Below are 20,538 nucleotides of genomic sequence, written 5' to 3'. Positions count from 1 at the left end.
CCATTGGTACAGCTGGGAGCCGGAAGACAGCGTGCGGAGGTGCTGACTGGGCCAGGGAAACGGGTCTGACTCGTCAAAGGAGCTCCAACCCCGCAGATCAGAACTGATTCGAAGCAGCTATTCCCTTCGGAGAGAGGAGACCGTGACGGGAAACTTGGGGTTGGCTTCGAATCGGCGCACGAGGCAACGCAGCCACCCCCACACTAGTTTTCAAATCCCCGAGTGTTCATCTATCGAACCAAGTCGGATGTGCTCTCGGGTGGTTAAGAAGGCGTATTGAGTTCAAAAGCATCAACGTTCCCGCACTGTCAGGGCCACACCATTTTCTCGCAGCCCCCCTCGGGCAGCAGATACAGAAACCTGACGTCCCACACCACCAAGTTCAGGAACAGCGACTTCCCTTCAACCATTCGGCTCTTGAAACGACCGCTATAACTCCAGTCACTTCCTCAGTCCAAAACACCGTGACAACCCCGCACTACAAGTGGCTTTATTTTTTGTTCTAGATGTGTTTTCTTGTAAAATAATGTTTAATTTATTGTTGTTTGTCGTGAATGTTGTGAATCTGATGCTGTGTGCTGTGACGCTGCAGCAAGAAAAATTTTCTTTGTGTTTGTGCAGACGTGACGGTGAACTCAGCACTGGCAATAATCCATTTATTCAATTATTCATTCAGTAATACAGGGCAAAGTAGGCCTTTCCATCTCTTCCCAGCAAACCCCGACAAGCCCGATTAACAGCAACTTAATCACGGGGGTGGGAGACACAATTTACAGAGGCCAATTAGCCCATGTGTCACGTCTTTGGATTGTAGGAGCACCCGGAGGAACCCCCCGCCATTTCACGGGGAAGACGTACAGAGACGCCTGACAGAACTGCGACCGAATTGAACCAGGTCCCATCTCGGAAACCAACATCAGAAACTGCAGAGTTCGCGCGTACCGGCCAAGTGGTAGAGTAAGCATTTTGGGAAGGAACCAGGACTCCTCCTGCCCATCCAGTTCTCTCCGATTGAGATAGTTGCTCCATTGCCAAGCTGACCTGCGGAAACTGATCATGGTAGTCTCAGCGACGCAGGGGTCCGAATCCGAAAGGCTTCAGCGGGAAGGAATTGAGAGAGTTGGAAAGTAAATGGCAATTCATGTGTCGGTCGGCGAAGGGGCCGGTTGGTTCAAGGGCTCTTCACACTCAACATTCTGACTTCTCTCTTTCACGATGTCCCTGTACTCGCGTTTAAAAAATCCAACCTAACGAAGGAAAATGAACAGCTGCATTAACTTCAGTGTGGTGCGGTGGGGGTGGGGGGTTAGTGAGAGAGATGGATTAACATCAGGGAGATGCAGTCAGCGTTACGGCGCTGTGGAGAAGGACGGGCGTGAGGGAACTGATTTATATAACCATACAGCAATTACAGCACAGAAACAGGCCATCTCGGCCCTTCTAGTCCGTGCCGAACTCTTACCCTATCCTAGTCCCACCGACCTGCACCCAGCCCATAACCCTCCATTCCTTTCCTGTCCATATATCTATCCAATTTAACTTTAAACGACAACATCGAACCTGCCTCAACCACTTCTGCTGGAAGCTCGTTCCACACAGCTACCACTCTCTGAGTAAAGAAGTTCCCCCTCATGTTACCCCTAAACTTTTGCCCTTTAACTCTCAACTCATGTCATCTTGTTTCAATCTTCCCCACTCTCGATGGAAAAAGTCTAACCACGTCAACTCTATCTATCCCCCTCATAATTTTAAACACCTCTATCAAGTTCCCCCTCAACCTTCTACGCTCCAAAGAATAAAGACCTAACTTGTTCAACCTTTTTCTGTAACTTAGGAGATGAAACCCAGGCAACATTTTAGTAAACCTCCTCTGTACTCTCAATTTTATTGACATCTTTCCTATAATTCGGTGACCAGAACTGTACACAATACTCCAGATTTGGCCTTACCAATGCCTTATAAAAATTGAACATTACATCCCAACTCCTATACTCAATGTTCTGATTAATAAAGGCCAGCAAACCAAAAGCTTTCTTCACCACCCTATCCACATGAGATTCCATCTTCAGGGAACTATTCGCCATTATTCCTAGATCCCTCTGTTCTACTGCATTCTTCAATGCCCTACCATTTACCATGTATGTCCTATTTTGATTAGTCCCACCAAAATGTAGCACCTCGCATTTTTCTGCATTAAACTCCACCTGCCAGCTTTTAGCCCACTCTTCTACCTGTCCTACATCTCTCTGCAAGTTTTGAAAACCTACCTCATCATCCACAACACCACCTATCTTAATATCATCTGCATACTTACTAATCCAATTTACCACCCCATCATCCAGATCATTAATATATATGACAAACAACATTGGACCCAGTACAGATCCCTGAGGCACACCTCTAGACACCATCCTCCAATCTGACACACAGTTATCTACCACTACTCTCTGGCGTCTCCCATCCAGCCACTGCTGAATTCATTTTACTACTTCAATATTAATACCTAACGATTGAACCTTCCCAACTAACCTTCCGTGTGGAACCTTGTCAAAGGCCTTACTGAAGTCCATATAGACAACATCCACCGTTTCACCCTCGTTAACTTTCTTAGTAACCTTATCAAAAAATTCAGTAAGATTTGTCAAACATGACCTTCCATGCACAAACCCATGTCGACTGTTCCTAATCAGACTGTCTATCCAGATAATTATATATCATCTCTAAGAATACTTTCCATCAATTTACCCACCACTGACATCAAACTAACAGGCCGATAATTGCCAGGTTTACTTTTAGAACCCTTTTTAAACAATGGAACCACATGAGCAATAGGCCAATCCTCAGGCACTATCCCCGTTTCTAATGACATAGAAAACCACAGAAACTACAGCACAGAAACAGGCCTTTTGGCCCTTCTTGGCTGTGCCGAACCATTTTCTGCCTAGTCCCACTGACCTGCACACGGACCATATCCCTCCATACACCTCCCATCCATGTATCTGTCCAATTTATTCTTAAATCTTAAAAAAGAACCCGCATTTACCACCTCGTCTGGCAGCTCATTCCATACTCCCACCACTCTGTGTGAAGAAGCCCCCACTAATGTTCCCTTTAAACTCTCCCCCCCCCCCGCCTCACCCTTAACCCATGTCCTCTGGCTTTTTTCTCCCCTTGCCTCAGTGGAAAAAGCCTGCTTGCATTCACTCTATCTATACCCATCATAATTTTATATACCTCTATCAAATCTCCCCTCATTCTTCTAGTCTCCAGGGAATAAAGTCCTAACTTATTCAACCTTTCTCTGTAACTGAGTTTCTCAAGTCCCGGCAACATCCTTGTAAACCTTCTTTGCAATCTTCCAACCTCATTAATATCATTCCTGTAATTTGGTGACCAAAACTGAACACAATACTCCAGATTCAACCTCACCAATGCCTTATACAACCTCACCATAACATTCCAGCTCTTATACTCAATACTCTGATTAATAAAGGCCAATGTACCAAAAGCTCTCTTTACAACCCTATCTACCTGTGATGCTACTTTTAGGGAATTTTGTATCTGTATTCCCAGTTCCCTCTGTTCCACTGCACTCCTCAGTGCCTTACCATTAACCCTATATGTTCTACCTTGGTTTGTCCTTCCAACGTGCAGTACCTCACACTTGTCTGTATTAAACTCCATCTGCCATTTTTCAGCCCATTTTCCCAGCTGGTCCAAGACCCTCTGCAGGCTCTGAAAATCTTCCTCACTGTCTACTACACCTCCAATCTTTGTATCATCAGCAAATTTGCTGATCAAATTAACCACGTTATCATCCAGATCATTGATATAGATGACAAATAACAATGGACCCAGCACTGATCCCTGTGACACACTACTAGTCACAGGCCTCCACTCAGAGAAGCAATTCTCTACTACCACTCTTTGGCTTCTTCCATTCAGCCAATGTCTAATCCAATTTACCACCTCTCCATGTATACCTAGCGACTGAATTTTCCTAACTAACCTCCCATGCGGGACCTAGTCAAAAGCCTTACTGAGGTCCATGTAGACAATATCCACTGCCTTCCCTTCATCCACTTTCCTGGTAACCTCCTCGAAAAACTCCAACAGATTGGTCAAACATGACCTACCACGCACAAAGCCATGTTGACTCTCCCTAATAAGTCCCTGTCTATCCAAATGCTTGTAGATTCTGTCTCTTAGTATGAAACAGTTGAAATATTTGTCAGAGCCCCTGCTATTTCTACACTAACTTCCCTCAAGGTCCTAGGGAATATCCTGTCCGGACCCAGAGACTTATCCACTTTTAAGGAATATAAAAGTGCCAGTACTTCCTCTTCTATAATTATCATACTTTCCATAGCTGCCCTACATGTTTCCTTTACCTTACACAATTCAATATCGTTCTCCTTAGTGAATACCGAAGAAAAGAAATTGTTCAAAACCTCCCCCATCTCTTTTGGCGTCGCACACAGCCGTCCACTTTGATTCTCCAAGGGACCAATTTTATCCCTCACCATCCTTTTGCCACTAACATAACTGTAGAAACCCTTTGGATTTATTTTCACCTTACTTGCCAAAGCAGCCTCGTATCTTCTTTCAGCTTTTCCAATTTCTTTCTTAGGAATCTTTTTTATATTCTTTATATTCCTCAAGTACCTCATTAACTCCAAGCTGCTTGTATTTATTGAAGATCCCTCTCTTTTTCTGAACCAAGTTTCTAATATTAAACCAAGTTTAATATCAATGCGTCTAGCTAAAATTAGCGAAATGGCTCTGGGGGAGAGGGGTCTGAGGGATAGTGTGTGGGAGATGGATTAACGACAGTGGGGATACAGTCAGCGACATGGCGCTGGGAATTGGGATCACTGTAGGACGATGTGCGGAAGCTGGGTTCATGTCATTGGGAATATAGTCAGTGATACAGGCCGCTGGGTAGAGGAATCACTGACGAATGGTGTAAGGGAGCTGGATTAACGTCCGTAGGAATACAGTCGGTGACACAGGGCGCTGGGCAGAGTGGTGACCCTGCGAGAGCAGGTGAAATTCACAGCAGAATTGCGGCTGAAAGACCTTGTAGAAAATGATCCCAAGCAAGAGGAGCATTACGAATCCTCCAACCGCCCCTCCGATGGCGTACGGCAAAAATTTCACTTCGTCGGAAGATTCAAAGTAGGTCACAATCTGAAAGGACAGGCGATATGAATATGATATCAGTGAGCCCGGAGTCTTCACAGGTCATAGGGGGATAGGGAGAGAGCGGGTCACGGAGTCGGAGAGGGTGTAGGGACGGTGGAGGTGTTGGCTCACGGATATCGGAAGGGGTGAATGGGAGGAAAGGGATCACAGAGTCGGAGAGGGGTGTGGTGGAGAGATTAATGTAGAGGATGGAGAGGGCTGGGAGACCGGGATGCGTGTAGCAGACATGGATGTTACCGGAGCCGAGGAGGAGTGTTGGAGAAGGAACGGGTCACTGTTACAGGGAGGTGTGTAGGGAGAGGAGAGAGGCACGGAAATTGGGAGGGGATATAGGTGAAGGTAGTGGGATCACCGAGATTGGGAGGGGGTGGGTGCCGACAACTGATCCCGCCCTGGTATTGTACCCACGTGCGCTCGGAGCAGGGTCTCTCCCTTCTCGCCTTGGTAGTACTTCTGTCTGTCGAAGTCCAGGATTCCCGAAGTTCGCAGCTCATACTTCCTATTGCTGTCCTGGAAGTGAAACAGGAGTTGGAGGATGATTTCTGGACAGGGTGTGTCCTTGCCTCCCCCTCTGGAAACAGGACTCACTCAGCCCAACCGCTACAGGCCAGGGGTGTGTTGGACCTCTCCGCACCCGCCATGTTACCCATAGGACACTCCCGCTCTCCGCTTCCTTGGGGGTGGGGAGGGTGGGTGGGTGTAATCCATACACAGTGCAGCCGCCGTGTACAGTATCCAGTTCACCGCTTAAGGTCAGGGCTGTGATGGGAGAGGTATAGGTTTGTGAGGGGAGATGGGCGGGTTGAAGATACCGGGAATTACCACTCGCTCAGGAACTAAACCCTCGTTGATCCCTGTAGTAGTCGCCACCCTCCCCACCCCTCTCCCGCGTTACCTTGTTCCGACCATCGATGCGGAGTTCCCCTCTGAGAACGAGGATCGGCTCCGCCTGCTCGCTGAGCTGATCGACAGTACAGTTAATCACCTGATACTCCACTTGGTCACTGCCCTTTGGGGAGAAGGAGTGCAGGTTGGCTGGAGGTAGAAAGTACCCCATCCTTTTCCCCCGTCACCGATCCTTCACCCATCCAATGAATACTCTCCAACAGCTCACAGCCATTATCGCTGACTCTGCCCCAGTCTGCCGCATCCCCACCCACGGTCCAGGGACACTCTTCCCCGACCTTGATTCTCCCTTCCCAACCCACCAAATCTCTTTCTGTAGACCGCGGTCTCCCTCGACCAGCATCGACTCTCCCCCGCCCACCCACCGAGTCCCCTCACAGCCCATGGCCACTCTCCACATCACTGATTCTCCCCCACTCACCGAATTCCCGCCCATTCCCCCAACTATGGAATCCCGCGCCCACATCCCACGGACATTTTCCCCATCGTCAATTCTGCAACCACCAGCGGTACACAGACACTTTTCCCCATTACCGACTCTCGCCACCCACCAAATATTCTCCCGCAGTCAACAGAAACACTTCCATCGTGGTCTCTCCCTGCACCCATCGAATCCCACCCACAGCCCAGGGACACCCTCGTCATCACCAACTCTCCGTGGGTTATTGGGCTGAACAATGGAAAGTGGAATTTCATTTAGATGCACGCGAGGTATTGCATTCCGGGATGACAAACCACGGGAGGGCTTTCACAGAGACCGATAGGACCCTGGGGAATGTTAGAGAACAGCGGGCCTAGGGGGTACAGATATGGATACCTGAAACTGGCATCTTTCGGTAAACCAGGTACAGAGCGTTAACAGGGCGGTGAAGAAGGCATTTGGGCACATTGATCTTCGTCAGTCAGGGACACTGACTGCTACTCGGGATCGCTCTTGGACTTGGAAAGTTGCCGGGATTTGAAGGACTGGGCTCCAGAGCGAGGTTGGACATGTTGGGACTTTTCGCTCTGGAGTGAATGCGCACCGTCTTTTCCCCCAGGGTTGGGGTACTTAGAACCAAAGGGACACAGGTTTGAGGTGAAAGGAGAGTGACTTAATAGGGACCTGTCAAAGTCAATGTCTGTCCCGAGCCTTTGTGGCCCATCAGGCCGGTGCTTATGCCGGTTTCCGTGGCGTGAAGCGACTGAGAGTACGAGACTCCCCCCGCCCCACTCACCGGATAAGACGCCAGTCTATCGCGAGGTTAACCCCCAGCATTTGCCGGTACCCATTTTCAGCTGGGTGGACTGGAGCCGAGTGTGGTTAAGTGCCTTGCTCAAAGACACAACACGCTGCCTTGGCCGAGACTCGAACGCACGACCTTCAGATCGAGAGCCCAAAGCCCTAACCATTTGGCCACGTGCCGCACCATAGGGACCTGAGGGGCAACATTTTCACCCAGTTGGAGGCCCATGTGGAAGGAGCTGCCAGAGGAAGCAGTTCAGGCATGTACATAAAACAAAGGAAATTACAACACAGCACAGGCCATTCGGCCAATAACGTGTGCCTATCCAAGAGTTTCTTAAATATCCCTAACGTATATATCGAGTACCGTCCCCGACAGTGAGTTCAACGCACCCACCATTCTGTGTAACGACTTACACCTGACAGTCCCTCTACATTTCCACTTCCTCAATCAACTCACGTAGTGCAGGACTCCCAGAACAGATCCCTGTGGAATACCACTGGCCGCCGACTTCCGGGCAGAATTCACTTCATCCACTACCACCTCTGCCTTCTGAGGGCAAGGAATTTCTGAATCCACGCAGCCAGCTTTCTTTCTCTGGATTGCATCTCTAATGGCTTTGGGAATGAGCCCAGCACGGGGAACTTACCAAACGCCGTACTAAAAAGCACATATACCACATCCAAAGCACTACCTTCACAGATCATAGAGGCAGCACAGAAAAAGGTTCTTCGGCCCATCTAGTCCGCGCAAGCCATTTAAGCTGCCTACTCCCTGGATTATATCCCCCCATAGCCCTACCATCCACATACTACTCAAAATTCTCTTACACGTTGATATCGAGCTCGCATGCTCCACTTGCGCTGGCAGCTCGCTACACACTCTCACAGCCCTCTGAGTGAAGAGGTTTCTCCTCATGTTCCCCTTAAACTTTTCACTTTTCACGCTTAAATCCTGACCTCCAGTTGTAGTTCCATCCAACCTCAGTGGGAAAGAAAGCCTGCTTGCACTTACCCTATCTACACTCTTCATTATTTTATATACCTCCATCAAATTGCCCCTCAGAGTTGGATTTGTACGTTCCTAGGAATAAAGTCCTAACAATCAATCTTTCCAAATAGCTCGGGTCCTCCAGACCTGGCAACACATTTGTAAATGTTCTCTGCAAGCCTTCAAACTTACTTACATCTTTTCCGTAGGGAGGTGACCAAAACTGCACGCAAAAGTCCAAATCAGGCCTCAGCAACGTCATTAACAACTTCAACACAACATCCCATCTCCTGTACCAATACTTCGATTTATGAAAGCCAAAGGCTTTCTTTACACCTATCTACCCGTGATGCCACTTTCAATAAATTATGGTCCTGTATTCCTAGATCGCTTTGTTCTACCGCACTGACTATCTCAAAGATCAGATTTCTCTAAATGCTCGTAAAACCTGTTTCTAAGAATCTGCTTCCAATAATTTGCCGTCCACTGTCGTAAGATTCAGTGGGTCTACAACTCAGGGCTATCCCTTCTCTCTTTCTTGAACAATGGAATACCATTTACCACCCTCCACATCTACTCCTATACTACTCCTGTGGCCAGTGACGACGTGGCTAGTAATAGCCGAACGCGAGCTAATGATACAGGATATGGACCAGAAGGTAGGGGTCAGAAGGAAGGAGCTGTCTCCGTTCTGTCACACCCCAGGTGTCCTGTCCCCTGGCAGATGGACACTCGGGACCGGTATTTCCCACACCTCCCACCCTCCATCCCACACCACCACCGCCTCAGTGACTTCTGGCGCTCAAAAACCAGCCCAGTAGCGGGTCACCCCTGACCATACCTGCTTGCCCTCGGTAACCGAGGAGTTGGCCCCCGACTCTCCACCTTTGACCGCAACCGGAGGTAGGCAGTTGACGAGATTCGCCAAATTTTCCTGGGGAGGAGAGAGCGGGAGAAAGTCATGACCTCTGACCTGGTAGCATGTGGAGTGGGGAGTGGGTGTTACTCGAGGTCTGACCCGTTACCTCAAGGGTGCAGTGGAATCACAGTGCTCCCTTCCTACACGTCCCTCTCCCTCCCTCCTTGCGGCCTCCCCCTCCCTTGTTGCGGCCCTCTCTCTCCGCCTCACGCCCCTTTCATCCCCTCCTCGCACACTCTCTTTATTCCTCGGACCCTTTCCCCACCTCGCTACCACTCCCTCCGCCTTCCTCACCTTCCTCTTTCTCGTCCCTTTCTCTCCTCTCCTCGCCCCACCCTTCCCTCCTTCGCGCATCTCGCCCCGCTCCTCGCACCTCGCTGCCCCTCTCACGCCCCCTCACCTGCTCCAACGTGATATTCTTAACGGCCCAGGTGAAGATGTCCGACCTGTATCCAACGCAAAAGGAGACGGAGACGGGCAAAGACCGTCGGGCCGAGTTCATCAGCTGCGGGGTAGGAACCGCAGAGGGTCAGAGAGAGGTGGAGAGGGCGGGAGGGGGAGGAGGGGAGGAGGGGAAGAGGGAGAGACGGAGAGACGTGAAAAGTTGAGGGGAAGAGAGAGGGAAGAAAGTGGGAGAGGGAGAGTGGGGGAAGAGAGAGGAGAGGGAGAAATGAGAGGGCGTGGGAGAGAGAGGAGGGAGTGAAGGGGAAGAGAGAAGAGAAAGAAAGGAAGAGAAGGGAAGAAGGGAGAGTGAAGAGGGAGAGAGATGGGGAGAGAAGGAGCGGAGGAGTGGAAGGAGGAGACTGGGGAAGCAGGGGATAGAAAGAGAGGGGAGGGAAAGAGGCTGAGAGGAGCAGTGTGGGGGTGACAGGTATTACAGTGGGATTTGGGGAAGGGAGAAAGACAAGAGAGAAGTAAATACACGGAGAGGGTGGCGACGTGGACGCGGCGGATGGGAACCGTGGGGGGCGTGGGTTACCTGGTATTTGTGAATAAGTTCATACGTAGAGATCCGTCCCAGAGTGAAGTTGAGATATCCGGGGGAATGCACGCTGGGGACACAACACAGTCAGAACATCATAACTCCAGTTTGCGGGAAGGCGGCGGGTGAGAGGGGATGACGGGGCACAGAGAGGGTGGGGAGAAAGGAAAGGGGAAGATGTATTCTTCTGCAGGTCACGCTGTGAAATGGAGATCGCTGCGGGAGGTGTGGGGGGGGAGACGAAGGGTGAGTGAAGTATGGCGGTGAGGGGACGACAGAGCAAGAGGTGAGGACGGTGATTGAGTCGGATGTTGTGAGTGGGAAACGGCGGAGAAGCGGGAGGATGTGGGTGACGGAAGGGAGGGGTGTTACGATGGTGGTGGGGGGAGGGAGGGGTGATGCTGGATCAGTTCCCAGGATCGTTACCTGCGGATGGCGAGCTTCACCAGGTGATGGACACTGATGTTCAGGCTCAGTCGGTTGTCCTCCAGCGTCTCCGGTGCTTCATTGTCGCTGTGGTGTGGGGAGGGGAGGCATCGAAAGAAAGAAGGGTGGTGAGGGAGGGCAGGGAGCGAGAAAGCTCGTTGTTCGGAGAAGAAAAGGGCGAGAGAGATGCGCAAGAGAGGGTGGAGGACGGAGGAAGCAGATGCAGGAGAGGGGAAAGGGAGGGAAAGGGGAAAATGAAGAAGAGGTGTGGGAGGGAGAGGGGAAAGGAGCGAGAGTGGGGAAGAGAGGCGGAGAGAGATGAAGGACGGAGAGAGGGGAGACGGAGTGAGGGAGAGAGAAAGTAAGAGAGGGACAGGGAGGGGAAGGCGATTGGGGGTCAAATCTGGGGGGAGAGGGAGATAGAGAGGTTGAGAGGATTAAGAGAGGATAAACGGGAGAAGTGAGATGATGAAAGAGTAAAAGAGGGAGTGACGTAGTGGGAAGGGATCTGGTGAGACAAGGAGCGAGGAAAGGGCTAGCAGAGAGATGGTGAAAGAGGAAGGGAGAAAGAGACCCAGAGGGGATAAGGTGATTGCAGAGGGAGGGGAGAGGAGAACATGAGAGAGGGAGAGAACCTTTAAAGAGAAGGGTGTTACAGAGAGGAGAGGGCGTGAGGGTACTGAGGGAAGGAAGACAGAAGGGGAAAATGGAAGTGGGGAGAGCTGCGGAGGAGGACCGGTGAGTTCATGTAGGGTGGGATAGACAAGAGCAAAGCAGCATCCTTACCTGGAGAGATTCAAATTCATCAGAAAAGAATCACTCAAATTCCCAGTGTCTGCTACATCAAACGTCAAAAACAGTGAAACCTAGAGCGTAAGAGAGAATCAGAGTGTATTGTACACTGACCGGTGTCGCTCAGTCCCTCTCTCTCAGGGGGAGATCTGTACACTGACCGGTGTCGCTCAGTCCCTCTCTCTCAGGGGGAGATCTGTACACTGACCGGTGTCGCTCAGTCCCTCTCTCTCAGGGGGAGATCTGTACACTGACCGGTGTCGCTCAGTCCCTCTCTCTCAGGGGGAGATCTGTACATTGACTGGTGTCTCTCAGTCCCTCTCTCTCAGGGGGAGATCTGTACACTGACCGGTGTCGCTCAGTCCCTCTCTCTCAGGGGGAGATCTGTACACTGACCGGTGTCGCTCAGTCCCTCTCTCTCAGGGGGAGATCTGTACATTGACTGGTGTCTCTCAGTCCCTCTCTCTCAGGGGGAGATCTGTACACTGACCGGTGTCGCTCAGTCCCTCTCTCTCAGGGGGAGATCTGTACACTGACCGGTGTCGCTCAGTCCCTCTCTCTCAGGGGGAGATCTGTACACTGACCGGTGTCTCTCAGTCCCTCTCTCTCAGGGGGAGATCTGTACATTGACTGGTGTCTCTCAGTCCCTCTCTCTCAGGGGGAGATCTGTAAACTGACCGGTGTCTCTCAGTCCCTCACTCTCAGGGGGGGATGTGTACACTGACTGGTGTCTCTCAGTCCCTCTCTCTCAGGGACAGATCTGTACACTGACCGGTGTCTCTCAGTCCCTCTCTCTCAGGGACAGATCTGTACACTGACCGGTGTCTCTCAGTCCCTCTCTCTCAGGGACAGATCTGTACACTGACCGGTGTCTCTCAGTCCCTCTCTCTCAGGGGGAGATCTGTACACTGACCGGTGTCTCTCAGTCCCTCTCTCAGGGGAGATCTGTAAACTGACCGGTGTCTCTCAGTCCCTCACTCTCAGGGGGGGGATGTGTACACTGACTGGTGTCTCTCAGTCCCTCTCTCAGGGGGAGATCTGTACACTGACCGGTGTCTCTCCGTCCCTCTCTCTCAGGGGGAGATCTTTACACTGACCGGTGTCTCTCAGTCCCTCACTCTCAGGGGAGATCTGTACACTGACCGGTGTCTCTCAGTCCCTCTTTCTCAGGGGGAGATCTTTACACTGACTGGTGTCTCTCAGTCCCTCTCTCAGGGGAGATCTGTACACTGACCGGTGTCTCTCAGTCCCTCTCTCTCAGGGGAGATCTGTACACTGACTGGTGTCTCTCAGTCCCTCTCTCAGGGGGAGATCTGTACACTGACCGGTGTCTCTCCGTCCCTCTGTCGATGGTCTGGAATGTTCAGCTCACCTCTGTTTGCTCTCTGAGGACAGGATGGCTGATGTTACATCTGTTGTGGACGGTGCCTTTGACACTGCAGGAGTGTGGAACTGTTCTGTTTAACTGGGGGAGACATTGAATTATCGTTAGTTATGAGTGAAGCACAGGACGGAGGGGCGGCGAGGAGGGAGGGTGGCGAAGTGACGGCGAGGAGGGAGCACAGAGCTGCGGCATTGGTATTGTGTCGATGCTACCTTCTCGACTTTAACTTTGCGGAACGAAATTCCCGCTGGATGTTCGAAATGCAGAACAGGGAGGCGGGCGAGTTCAGCTTTATTCTGCAACAGGATCGTCACCTCGAGCAGATATCCCGGTTTTATCAGTAAAACTCCCGAACTATAGAAGATAACGAATTAGTTAGCCAGGTGGAAAACAACAGAAAATCTGCAGATGCTGGAAATCAAAGCAATACACACGAAATACTGGAGGGACTCAGAGGCCAGGAAGCCTCCATGGAAAATAGTAAACAAAGGAAGACAGGGCCCGAGACACTTTAGGATGTCTGTCGACAGTTTACTCTTTTTTATTGATGCTGCCTAGCTGTTGAGTTCCTCCAGCATTTCTGTGTGTATTAATTTACCAGGTGTCGGGCACCGTCCTGTATCCCTCTTTCCCGTCCAGGACCGGGCGTCGAGCACAACGTCGTTTTCCCCCATTCCACCCCGTGGAAGCCGGCATGGTATACACTGTTCTGTCCCCCGCCCCGTTCGGGAATTGGGCGTCGGACACGCTGCCCTCTCATCCACCACTCCCACCCCCGCACCCTACCCTCTAGGATCAGGCATCGGCCGCATGTTCCTCCTACACCCTCCCATTTGGGATCGGGTTTAGGACACAGTCCTCTCCTCACCACCCCCCACCCCCGACACCGGGCATCGACTCACCGTCCGCTCTCCTCTGGGAGTGTTGCATGCACCTACCTTGGTAAGACAGCAGCCAGCCGTAAATCAGTGACGCACCCGTCCGCGCCTCTGCAGGTGTTGTTGAATGGGATCTGTGAGTTTAGACGGAGAACGCCTTATTTTCTGGGACAGAATTCCGGAGGGAGAGATGAATCAGTCCCCGACTTCCCCGCTCCCATCTCCCACCTAGCTCCCGATGTCTCCTTCGTTCCTGTCTCATACCTCAAACAAGAGAAAATCTGCAGATGCCAGAAATCAAAGCAGTACACACAAAATTCTGGAGGAACTCAGCAAGTCAGGCAGCATCCATGGAAAAGAGCAGTCGACGCTTCAGGCTGAGGCCCTTCTTCAGAACCCAGTCTCGGGCCGAAACGTCCATAGATTCTGCCTGGTCTGCTCAGTTCCCCCAGCATTCTGTGTGTTGCTTGCCCCATACCTTCTGACTCCAGACCAGTCACATCTATCTGGGAGACAGATCTGTCACGGAATTTATTCCTTTTCATTGATTCACAGATTTGCATAGCATGACAACAGGCCCTTCGGTCCAAATGGACGTTATCGACCCAGATTCCCATCTAAACTAGTTCTAGTTGCCCGCGTTTAGCCAATATCTCTCTAAACTTTCCCTATCCACGTCCCAGTCCGAGTGTTTTTAAAGTGTTCTTATTAAATCTGATTTAACCACTTTCTCCGGCAGCTCGTTCTATAAACTTTTACTTTACTTTAATACTTTAGTACTTTATTGTGGCCGAACAATTGATACTAATCCTCACAGCGATATTTGATTCTGCGCATCGCGCTCCCTGGAGTAACTATAGGAAAAAATAAATTATAAATCATAAATAGAAACTAGAAAAGGGAAAGCAAGACAGTGCAAAAAAAAACAAAAAAAAACAAAAAACCGAGAGGCAGGTCCAGATATTTGGAGGGTACGGCCCAGATCCGGGTCAGGATCCACTCAGCAGTCTTATCACAGTTGGAAAGAAGCTGTTCCCAAATCTGGCCGTACGAGTCTTCAAGCTCCTGAACCTTCTCCCGGAGGGAAGAGGGATGAAAAGTGTGTTGGCTGGGTGGGTCGTGTCCTTGATTATCCTGGCAGCACTACTCCGACAGCGTGCGGTGTAAAGGGAGTCCAAGGACGGAAGATTGGTTTGTGTGATGTGCTGCGCCGTGTTCACGATCTTCTGCAGCTTCTTCCGGTCTTGGACAGGACAACTTCCGTACCAGGTTGTGATGCACCCTAGAAGAATGCTTTCTACGGTGCATCTATAAAAATTAGTGAGGGTTTTAGGGGACGGGCCAAATTTCTTTAGCTTTCTCAGGAAGTAAAGGTGCTGGTGGGCCTTCTTGGCAGTGAACTCTGCTTGGTTGGACCAAGTCAGGTCATTTGTGATATTGACCCCCGAGGAATTTAAAGCTTTTGACCAAAAAGGTTCCTATGAGGCTTCTGCTAAATCTCCCCTCTCTGATATTAACCGTGTCCTTTAGTTCTTGATTCCCCAACCCAAGGGAAAAGGTCTATGCACATTCACTCTATCTGTTCCCCTTATGGGCTTAGACGCCTTTGTAAGGTTGCCCATCGGTCTCCCACACTCCGATAACTGAAGTCCCAACCTGCCCAGCCTCTCTGAAACTCAATTCCCCGAGTGCCGCCGACATCCTCGTAAATTTCCTTTGCATTCTGTCCACCTTAATTGCATCTTCCCTAGAGCAGGGCGACCAATACTGAGCACAGTACTCCAAGTGCGGCCTCACCAGCGTCCTGTACAATACAACGTCCCAACTCTTGTACGCAGTCTCATAACCGAAGAAAGTCAGCATTCTAAACGCCTTCTTCACCACCGCACCCCAGAACCTTCAGTGCTCTATAGCAGCCCACGCCAGATAAGACCTACCATCCAAGAAAGTCCCCGGACGCACTTGTGCCTGAAGGCCGGCTGGATGCCGGGCGGCCCAGCCCCATCATCTTCCTGTATGCAGTATGCCAGCAGGAACTTCACAGGGTTGAGGAAATCTTCGATGCAGTCCTGCAGAGGAAGCACAGGAGTGAGGGACAAAAAGGGAGGAAGGGAGTTCCATTCACAGATCTCCCAGGCTGTCCTAACGGTAGAGCAACCGTGAACGGGAACCCAAATGCATTCTAATGAGAGCAGAGCCTTCAGAAGTGCTCAGTATCTTCCAATGACAGGGGAATTCCAAACGGCAATTCCAGCGTGGTATTGCAGGAGAACTCTGACATGGCTCGCGAGGAGGGGGCCGCAAACGGTGACCCGGTGTGCTGGAACAAGAGGGTAACTACGAATCTGGTGCGGCCTAACGGAAGAATAATCCTGCACAGTTCTCTCAGCGCGGAGTTACGGGAAGAGAATCATGCACAGGGCACCCGATGCGGTCTAGGGACGACAACCCTGAACAGGACTCTTGATGCAGTCTAACAAGAGGAGGCCCCGTATGCGCGCCCAGTGCAGCGCAATGCGGGGAAGTGGGTACAGGGAGGCGGAATCCGAAGGACGTTGATAAAACGGTCTAATGCGAGGCGAATCATGAGCGGTCTACCTGGGGTGGGGTGGAATCCCTTATAGTCCTCCTGAGGTGGTCCAGCGGGAGCTGAAAACTCTGATAGGGGATTCCAGTTTCGAATAATTGGAGAGACCCCTTCACGGGACCCCCTGTTCAATCGAACCCGAGGAGAACCCGGAGCAGTGTTCTCTGTGTCCTCCCGGTAGATGATTATTCCGAACGGGACTCCCTGTGTGACCTGTGGGAGAATTCTGAATGGGGCTCCCGGTGCCGTGTAACAGTAGGGGAGCCCTGCATTGGGCTCAGTGCAGCGCAACGGGACAAGTGCTGGGGAGGGTCCGTGTTACCTGCATGGAGATGTTTAGCGGGATGCACTTGTTCCTTTGGGTGAGAGTCAGCTGCTGCACGACTTTCTTCACGGAGCTCGAGAACCACAGCCGGTTCTGCTGCCTCTCGGGATCGAGCTCTGCCGTGAACTCCAAGGTGACGTTCAGTGGACCTGGGCAGGTGGGGAGAGCAGAAACGGGTCATAGGGGCAGGACAGAGACAGACCCCAGATCGGACCCCGCACACGATTGCTGACCTGTCCCCCGACATGACCCGAACCCCTGACCATTGATTCGAGTCCTGACCCGATCACTGACCTATCTCTCCCGAGCTGACAAACTTCCCAACTGCTGACCAAAACCCTGACCCCTATTCTGACTCTTGGACCGATTACTGACCTGCTGAACCGACACCTGTCCCAACCCTTGAAGCTTGACCAAACATGACCCCTCACATGTCCCCGATCTAACCCCTGACCCGATCACTGATTACATGACCCGAGGTGACCCCTGACATGCACCTCCCTGAAATTATCTCCATCCTGAATCCTGACCGGATCCCTGATCTCTGACCGGTCGCGACATGGGACTCACCTGGGGGTGGGCGGGAGCTGGAGCTCAGCAGGAAGCAGAGGTAGCCGGTGAGGCTAGGCGTTCTCTCATGCCTCCCCATCCCACAGTCTGGTTCTGGCCACGGGATCTGCGCCGGCAGGAAACGTAATTCCGGACGCAGTTCCATAACCGGAAGACTCCTGGGGAAATGGAGGGAGGGGTGGTGTGGAAGGTGGGAAGTGGAGAGGGTGAGGCGGAAAGGGAGTGAGGGGAGATGAAGAGAGGAGAGGGGGTAGGTAAGTTGAATGGGGAGGGCAGAGGGATGGCAGGGGGAGGATGAGTGGGGGAAGGGGCCGAGATAAGGAAGGAGGAGTGAAATGAACAAGTGGGAAAACAGACCGGCCAAGTCATCCCATGCTGCTCTCCCAGTCCCCGCTGTCATTCCGTTCATTCTTCCCTCAACCTGTCCATCTCCGTTTTTCACCTCTTCACAAGCCCAAACGTGCCTCAGGACGTCCCTCCCACCTCCTCCATCCGCCCCGCTCTTTGCAACGCCGACGCCCTCCCTCCGTCCCTGCCCCTACTTCCGCCCTCCGTCTACTTCTATCGCATCCACTCCCCTCCACCCCATCCCTCCATTTTGTAGGAGGTACCTTAGGACGACAATCCCTCCACGAGCCCCCACCACCAGATCCGTCATCCCATCTCCGTCCAGGTCCGTATCTCCGATGATAGAACCGCCAAAATACTGCAGTCCTGGGGCCACCTTCCTGCCCTCGATCCGCTATGTCAGGTTGGGGGGGAGGCGAGGAAGGCACAGGTTATTGTGTGTGTGTGTGTGTGTGTGTGTGTGTGTGTGTGTGGAGGGGGGGGGGGTGTTATAATTGAGCGACAGGGATCCGAGAGTGGTAGAGAGCGAGGGAGGGAGGCAGAGAGGAAGAGACATAGGGAGAGGGAAGAGGAGGAGGGAAATCAGAGGGAAGAAGGGAAGGGGAAGAGGTGAGTGAGGGACGGAGTGATCAGGTTCATTGGTCCATCCGTTCCTTGCCAGCCAACATTACAATTTCAGATCGTCGCTTTTGCCCACGTTTGGCCCACACCCGTCTAAAGTCGTTTCCCAGTCTGTGTCGTTGTCCAGTGCCCTTTAAATGTTGTTAATGCAGCTGACTCATTCACGTCCTCTGGCAGCTCGTTTAATATACGAACCACCCTCTGGGTGAGCGTGTTGCTCCTCATGTCCTTGTCCTGGTTAAATCGCTCATCTCTCACATTAAACCTTGGGCTCTGGTTCTCGATTCCAAACCCCGGGGAAAAGACTGTACACGGTCACCCTGTGTCTGCCCCTCATGGTTTTATACACTTCTGCAAAGTCACTCCCCTTAGTCCCCTACGCTCCAGGGAATAAAGTCCCAACCTGCGCACCCTCTCTCCACAACTCGGTCCCTCGAGTCCCGGCAACATCCTCGTGAAACTCTTCTGCACTCTTGCCAGCTCCACGGAATCTTTCCTGCAGCAGGGCGACCTAAATCGATTACTGGATCTCTTCAAATCATCCAGTCTTACACATCGCTAATCTCCTAAATCCCTCTGACCCTTACACCCCTACCCGGTTCTAGACCCCCTCTCTCCCCTACGCTGTCACCGCATCTTCCCCTGCGTCCCTGGTCATATCAAATTCCAAGTACATCCTAGCCAACATCTTGTACAATAATGTCCCAAACCCTGTACTCCGTGTCCTGAATGATGTGGGCCAATGTGCCTAACGCCTTTTTCACCACCATGTCTCCTGTGCTGCCGCTTTCGGGGAACCATGTACCTGTGCCCTTCGGTCCCTCTCTTCCACAACAATCCCCAGAGAGGGAGCGCTGCAGGGACGGCGAAACCAAGGGTCGGCAGAGACAGATGGATGGAATGATTTGTAGAAGGATAGAAAGAGGGAGGGAGGACCGGAGAGATGGAGGGGACTATGGAAGGTCAGAGAGAGGATAAGATGCAGAGATTAAGGAATATAGAACTCGGTGAAGGGATAGAGGGGCAGACGGAGAGATGGAGGGAGGGAAAGTGGAAGGGAGGGACAGAGATTGAGGGAAGGAAAGATTGCATGAGAGATGGAGAGGGCAGAGAAGGGAAATAGAGAGAGGACCGTTGGCACAGAAAGAGAGAGCGGTCAGGTGAATTGATGGATGGAATGTTGGTTGAAAGGAAAGAGACAGGGCGAAATGGTGGAGGGGGGAACAGACTATAGGATCAGTGGAGGGAGGGAGGGTGCAGAGGTGGAGAGAAGGAAGGAAGGAGCAATGGAGGGAGGGAAAGATGGAGAGAGGATGGACAGATGGAGTGACGGAGTGGGGGGGGGGAATGCTGGGGAGAGAGGACACGGCAGTGAAAATGAGAGATCAGAGGGGGGAGAGACAGGCAGAGAGGAAGAAAGGGTGGATGGATGGATGGATGGAGGGAGAGACAGATGGGAAGTGCGGTCGAGGGATGGAAGAGTGAGATGGATTGATGGGTGGAAGGATAAAGGGATAGAGGGAAGGAGACGGGTCATCCCGCACCTGACTGTAGCCCTCCTCCAGCCCACCGGAGACGCCCTGGTAGATGTAGACGCTGCCGCCATGGTCGTTCTCCAGCGGGGCCCCCACGGCAACGTCTGCCAAACCGTCCCCGTTCAGGTCCCGCAGGACCGCGATGGAGGCCCCGAAACGCGCCAGTCCATCCCCCCGTTCACCTTGCAGAGAGTCGTTGCAGTAGACGACATCCTGGGAGGGTGGAGAGGGTAGGAAGAGGGGTGAGAAAGGGAGTTGTGTGGAGAGAGGAGGTGGGTGGGGAGAGCACGAGGTGAGGGAAGACAAGATAAAGGGAGGGCAGGACAGAGGTTCACAGACGGTAAGATGAGGGTGAGGGGAAGAGGAGAAGAGGGAGAGAGGAAGAGGAAGAGATAGGAGAGAGATGGAGGAAAGAAGTGAAGAGAGAGTTTGTCACCGTTCTTTTCAATACAACTCTGCCTCATTCTCTACTTCCTTTCCCTTCTCTCTTCCCTCCTTACCCCAGCGAGGGGGGACTCTTACACGGCTTGTGTCCTGGGACGGTGCCGACACAATCCACAACTCGTCATACCATACTTTCCCCCTTCCCTCCCCGCATCTCCATCTCACCCCGTCCGCATACCCTCCCTCCCCCCCGTCTGTATTTTTCCCATCTCTCTCCATCCGCCCCTAATCCCCCTCATCTCCCAGGTCGCTCGCCACTTCTCCCCCGTCACTATCTCCACCCTGTTCTCTCTCCCCCTATCTCCCCACACTTCCCCGTCCCTTTCTGCTTTATTTATACCCTGTCCCCAATCACCACTCCCCACCTCTATCCTCCTCTGTGCTCCACCCGTCTCTGTCT

The 20,538-nt window shown here is 51.9% G+C and overlaps 1 protein-coding gene across 2 annotated transcripts in view; it reads right to left on the bottom strand.

Annotated features, from left to right (window-relative positions):
- Positions 1–648: 648 nt before the first annotated feature.
- The window catches only part of LOC134354156 (integrin alpha-M-like), a 36,039-nt gene continuing 16,149 nt past the window's right edge, over positions 649–20,538 (bottom strand). The window contains exons 14-30 of one of the 2 annotated variants that reach the window (XM_063062991.1): positions 19,704–19,907; positions 17,802–17,932; positions 17,191–17,348; positions 16,618–16,769; positions 15,646–15,777; positions 13,769–13,842; positions 13,043–13,184; positions 12,819–12,911; positions 11,441–11,520; positions 10,655–10,741; positions 10,226–10,298; positions 9,647–9,751; positions 9,169–9,261; positions 6,101–6,214; positions 5,614–5,715; positions 5,080–5,190; positions 649–1,247 (exon numbers count right to left, since the gene is read on the bottom strand). In XM_063062991.1, the coding sequence (XP_062919061.1) occupies positions 1,140–1,247; positions 5,080–5,190; positions 5,614–5,715; positions 6,101–6,214; positions 9,169–9,261; positions 9,647–9,751; positions 10,226–10,298; positions 10,655–10,741; positions 11,441–11,520; positions 12,819–12,911; positions 13,043–13,184; positions 13,769–13,842; positions 15,646–15,777; positions 16,618–16,769; positions 17,191–17,348; positions 17,802–17,932; positions 19,704–19,907 (1,959 nt within the window). In that variant the 3' untranslated portion in view covers positions 649–1,139. The remainder of the gene's footprint in view (positions 1,248–5,079; positions 5,191–5,613; positions 5,716–6,100; positions 6,215–9,168; positions 9,262–9,646; positions 9,752–10,225; positions 10,299–10,654; positions 10,742–11,440; positions 11,521–12,818; positions 12,912–13,042; positions 13,185–13,768; positions 13,843–15,645; positions 15,778–16,617; positions 16,770–17,190; positions 17,349–17,801; positions 17,933–19,703; positions 19,908–20,538) is intronic. The other variant, XM_063062992.1, reaches the window with a different exon arrangement.

Source organism: Mobula hypostoma, chromosome 11 (genome assembly GCF_963921235.1).
Source record: "Mobula hypostoma chromosome 11, sMobHyp1.1, whole genome shotgun sequence".
NCBI lineage: Eukaryota > Metazoa > Chordata > Chondrichthyes > Myliobatiformes > Myliobatidae > Mobula > Mobula hypostoma.
This window is presented reverse-complemented; position numbering and strand designations above follow the sequence as displayed.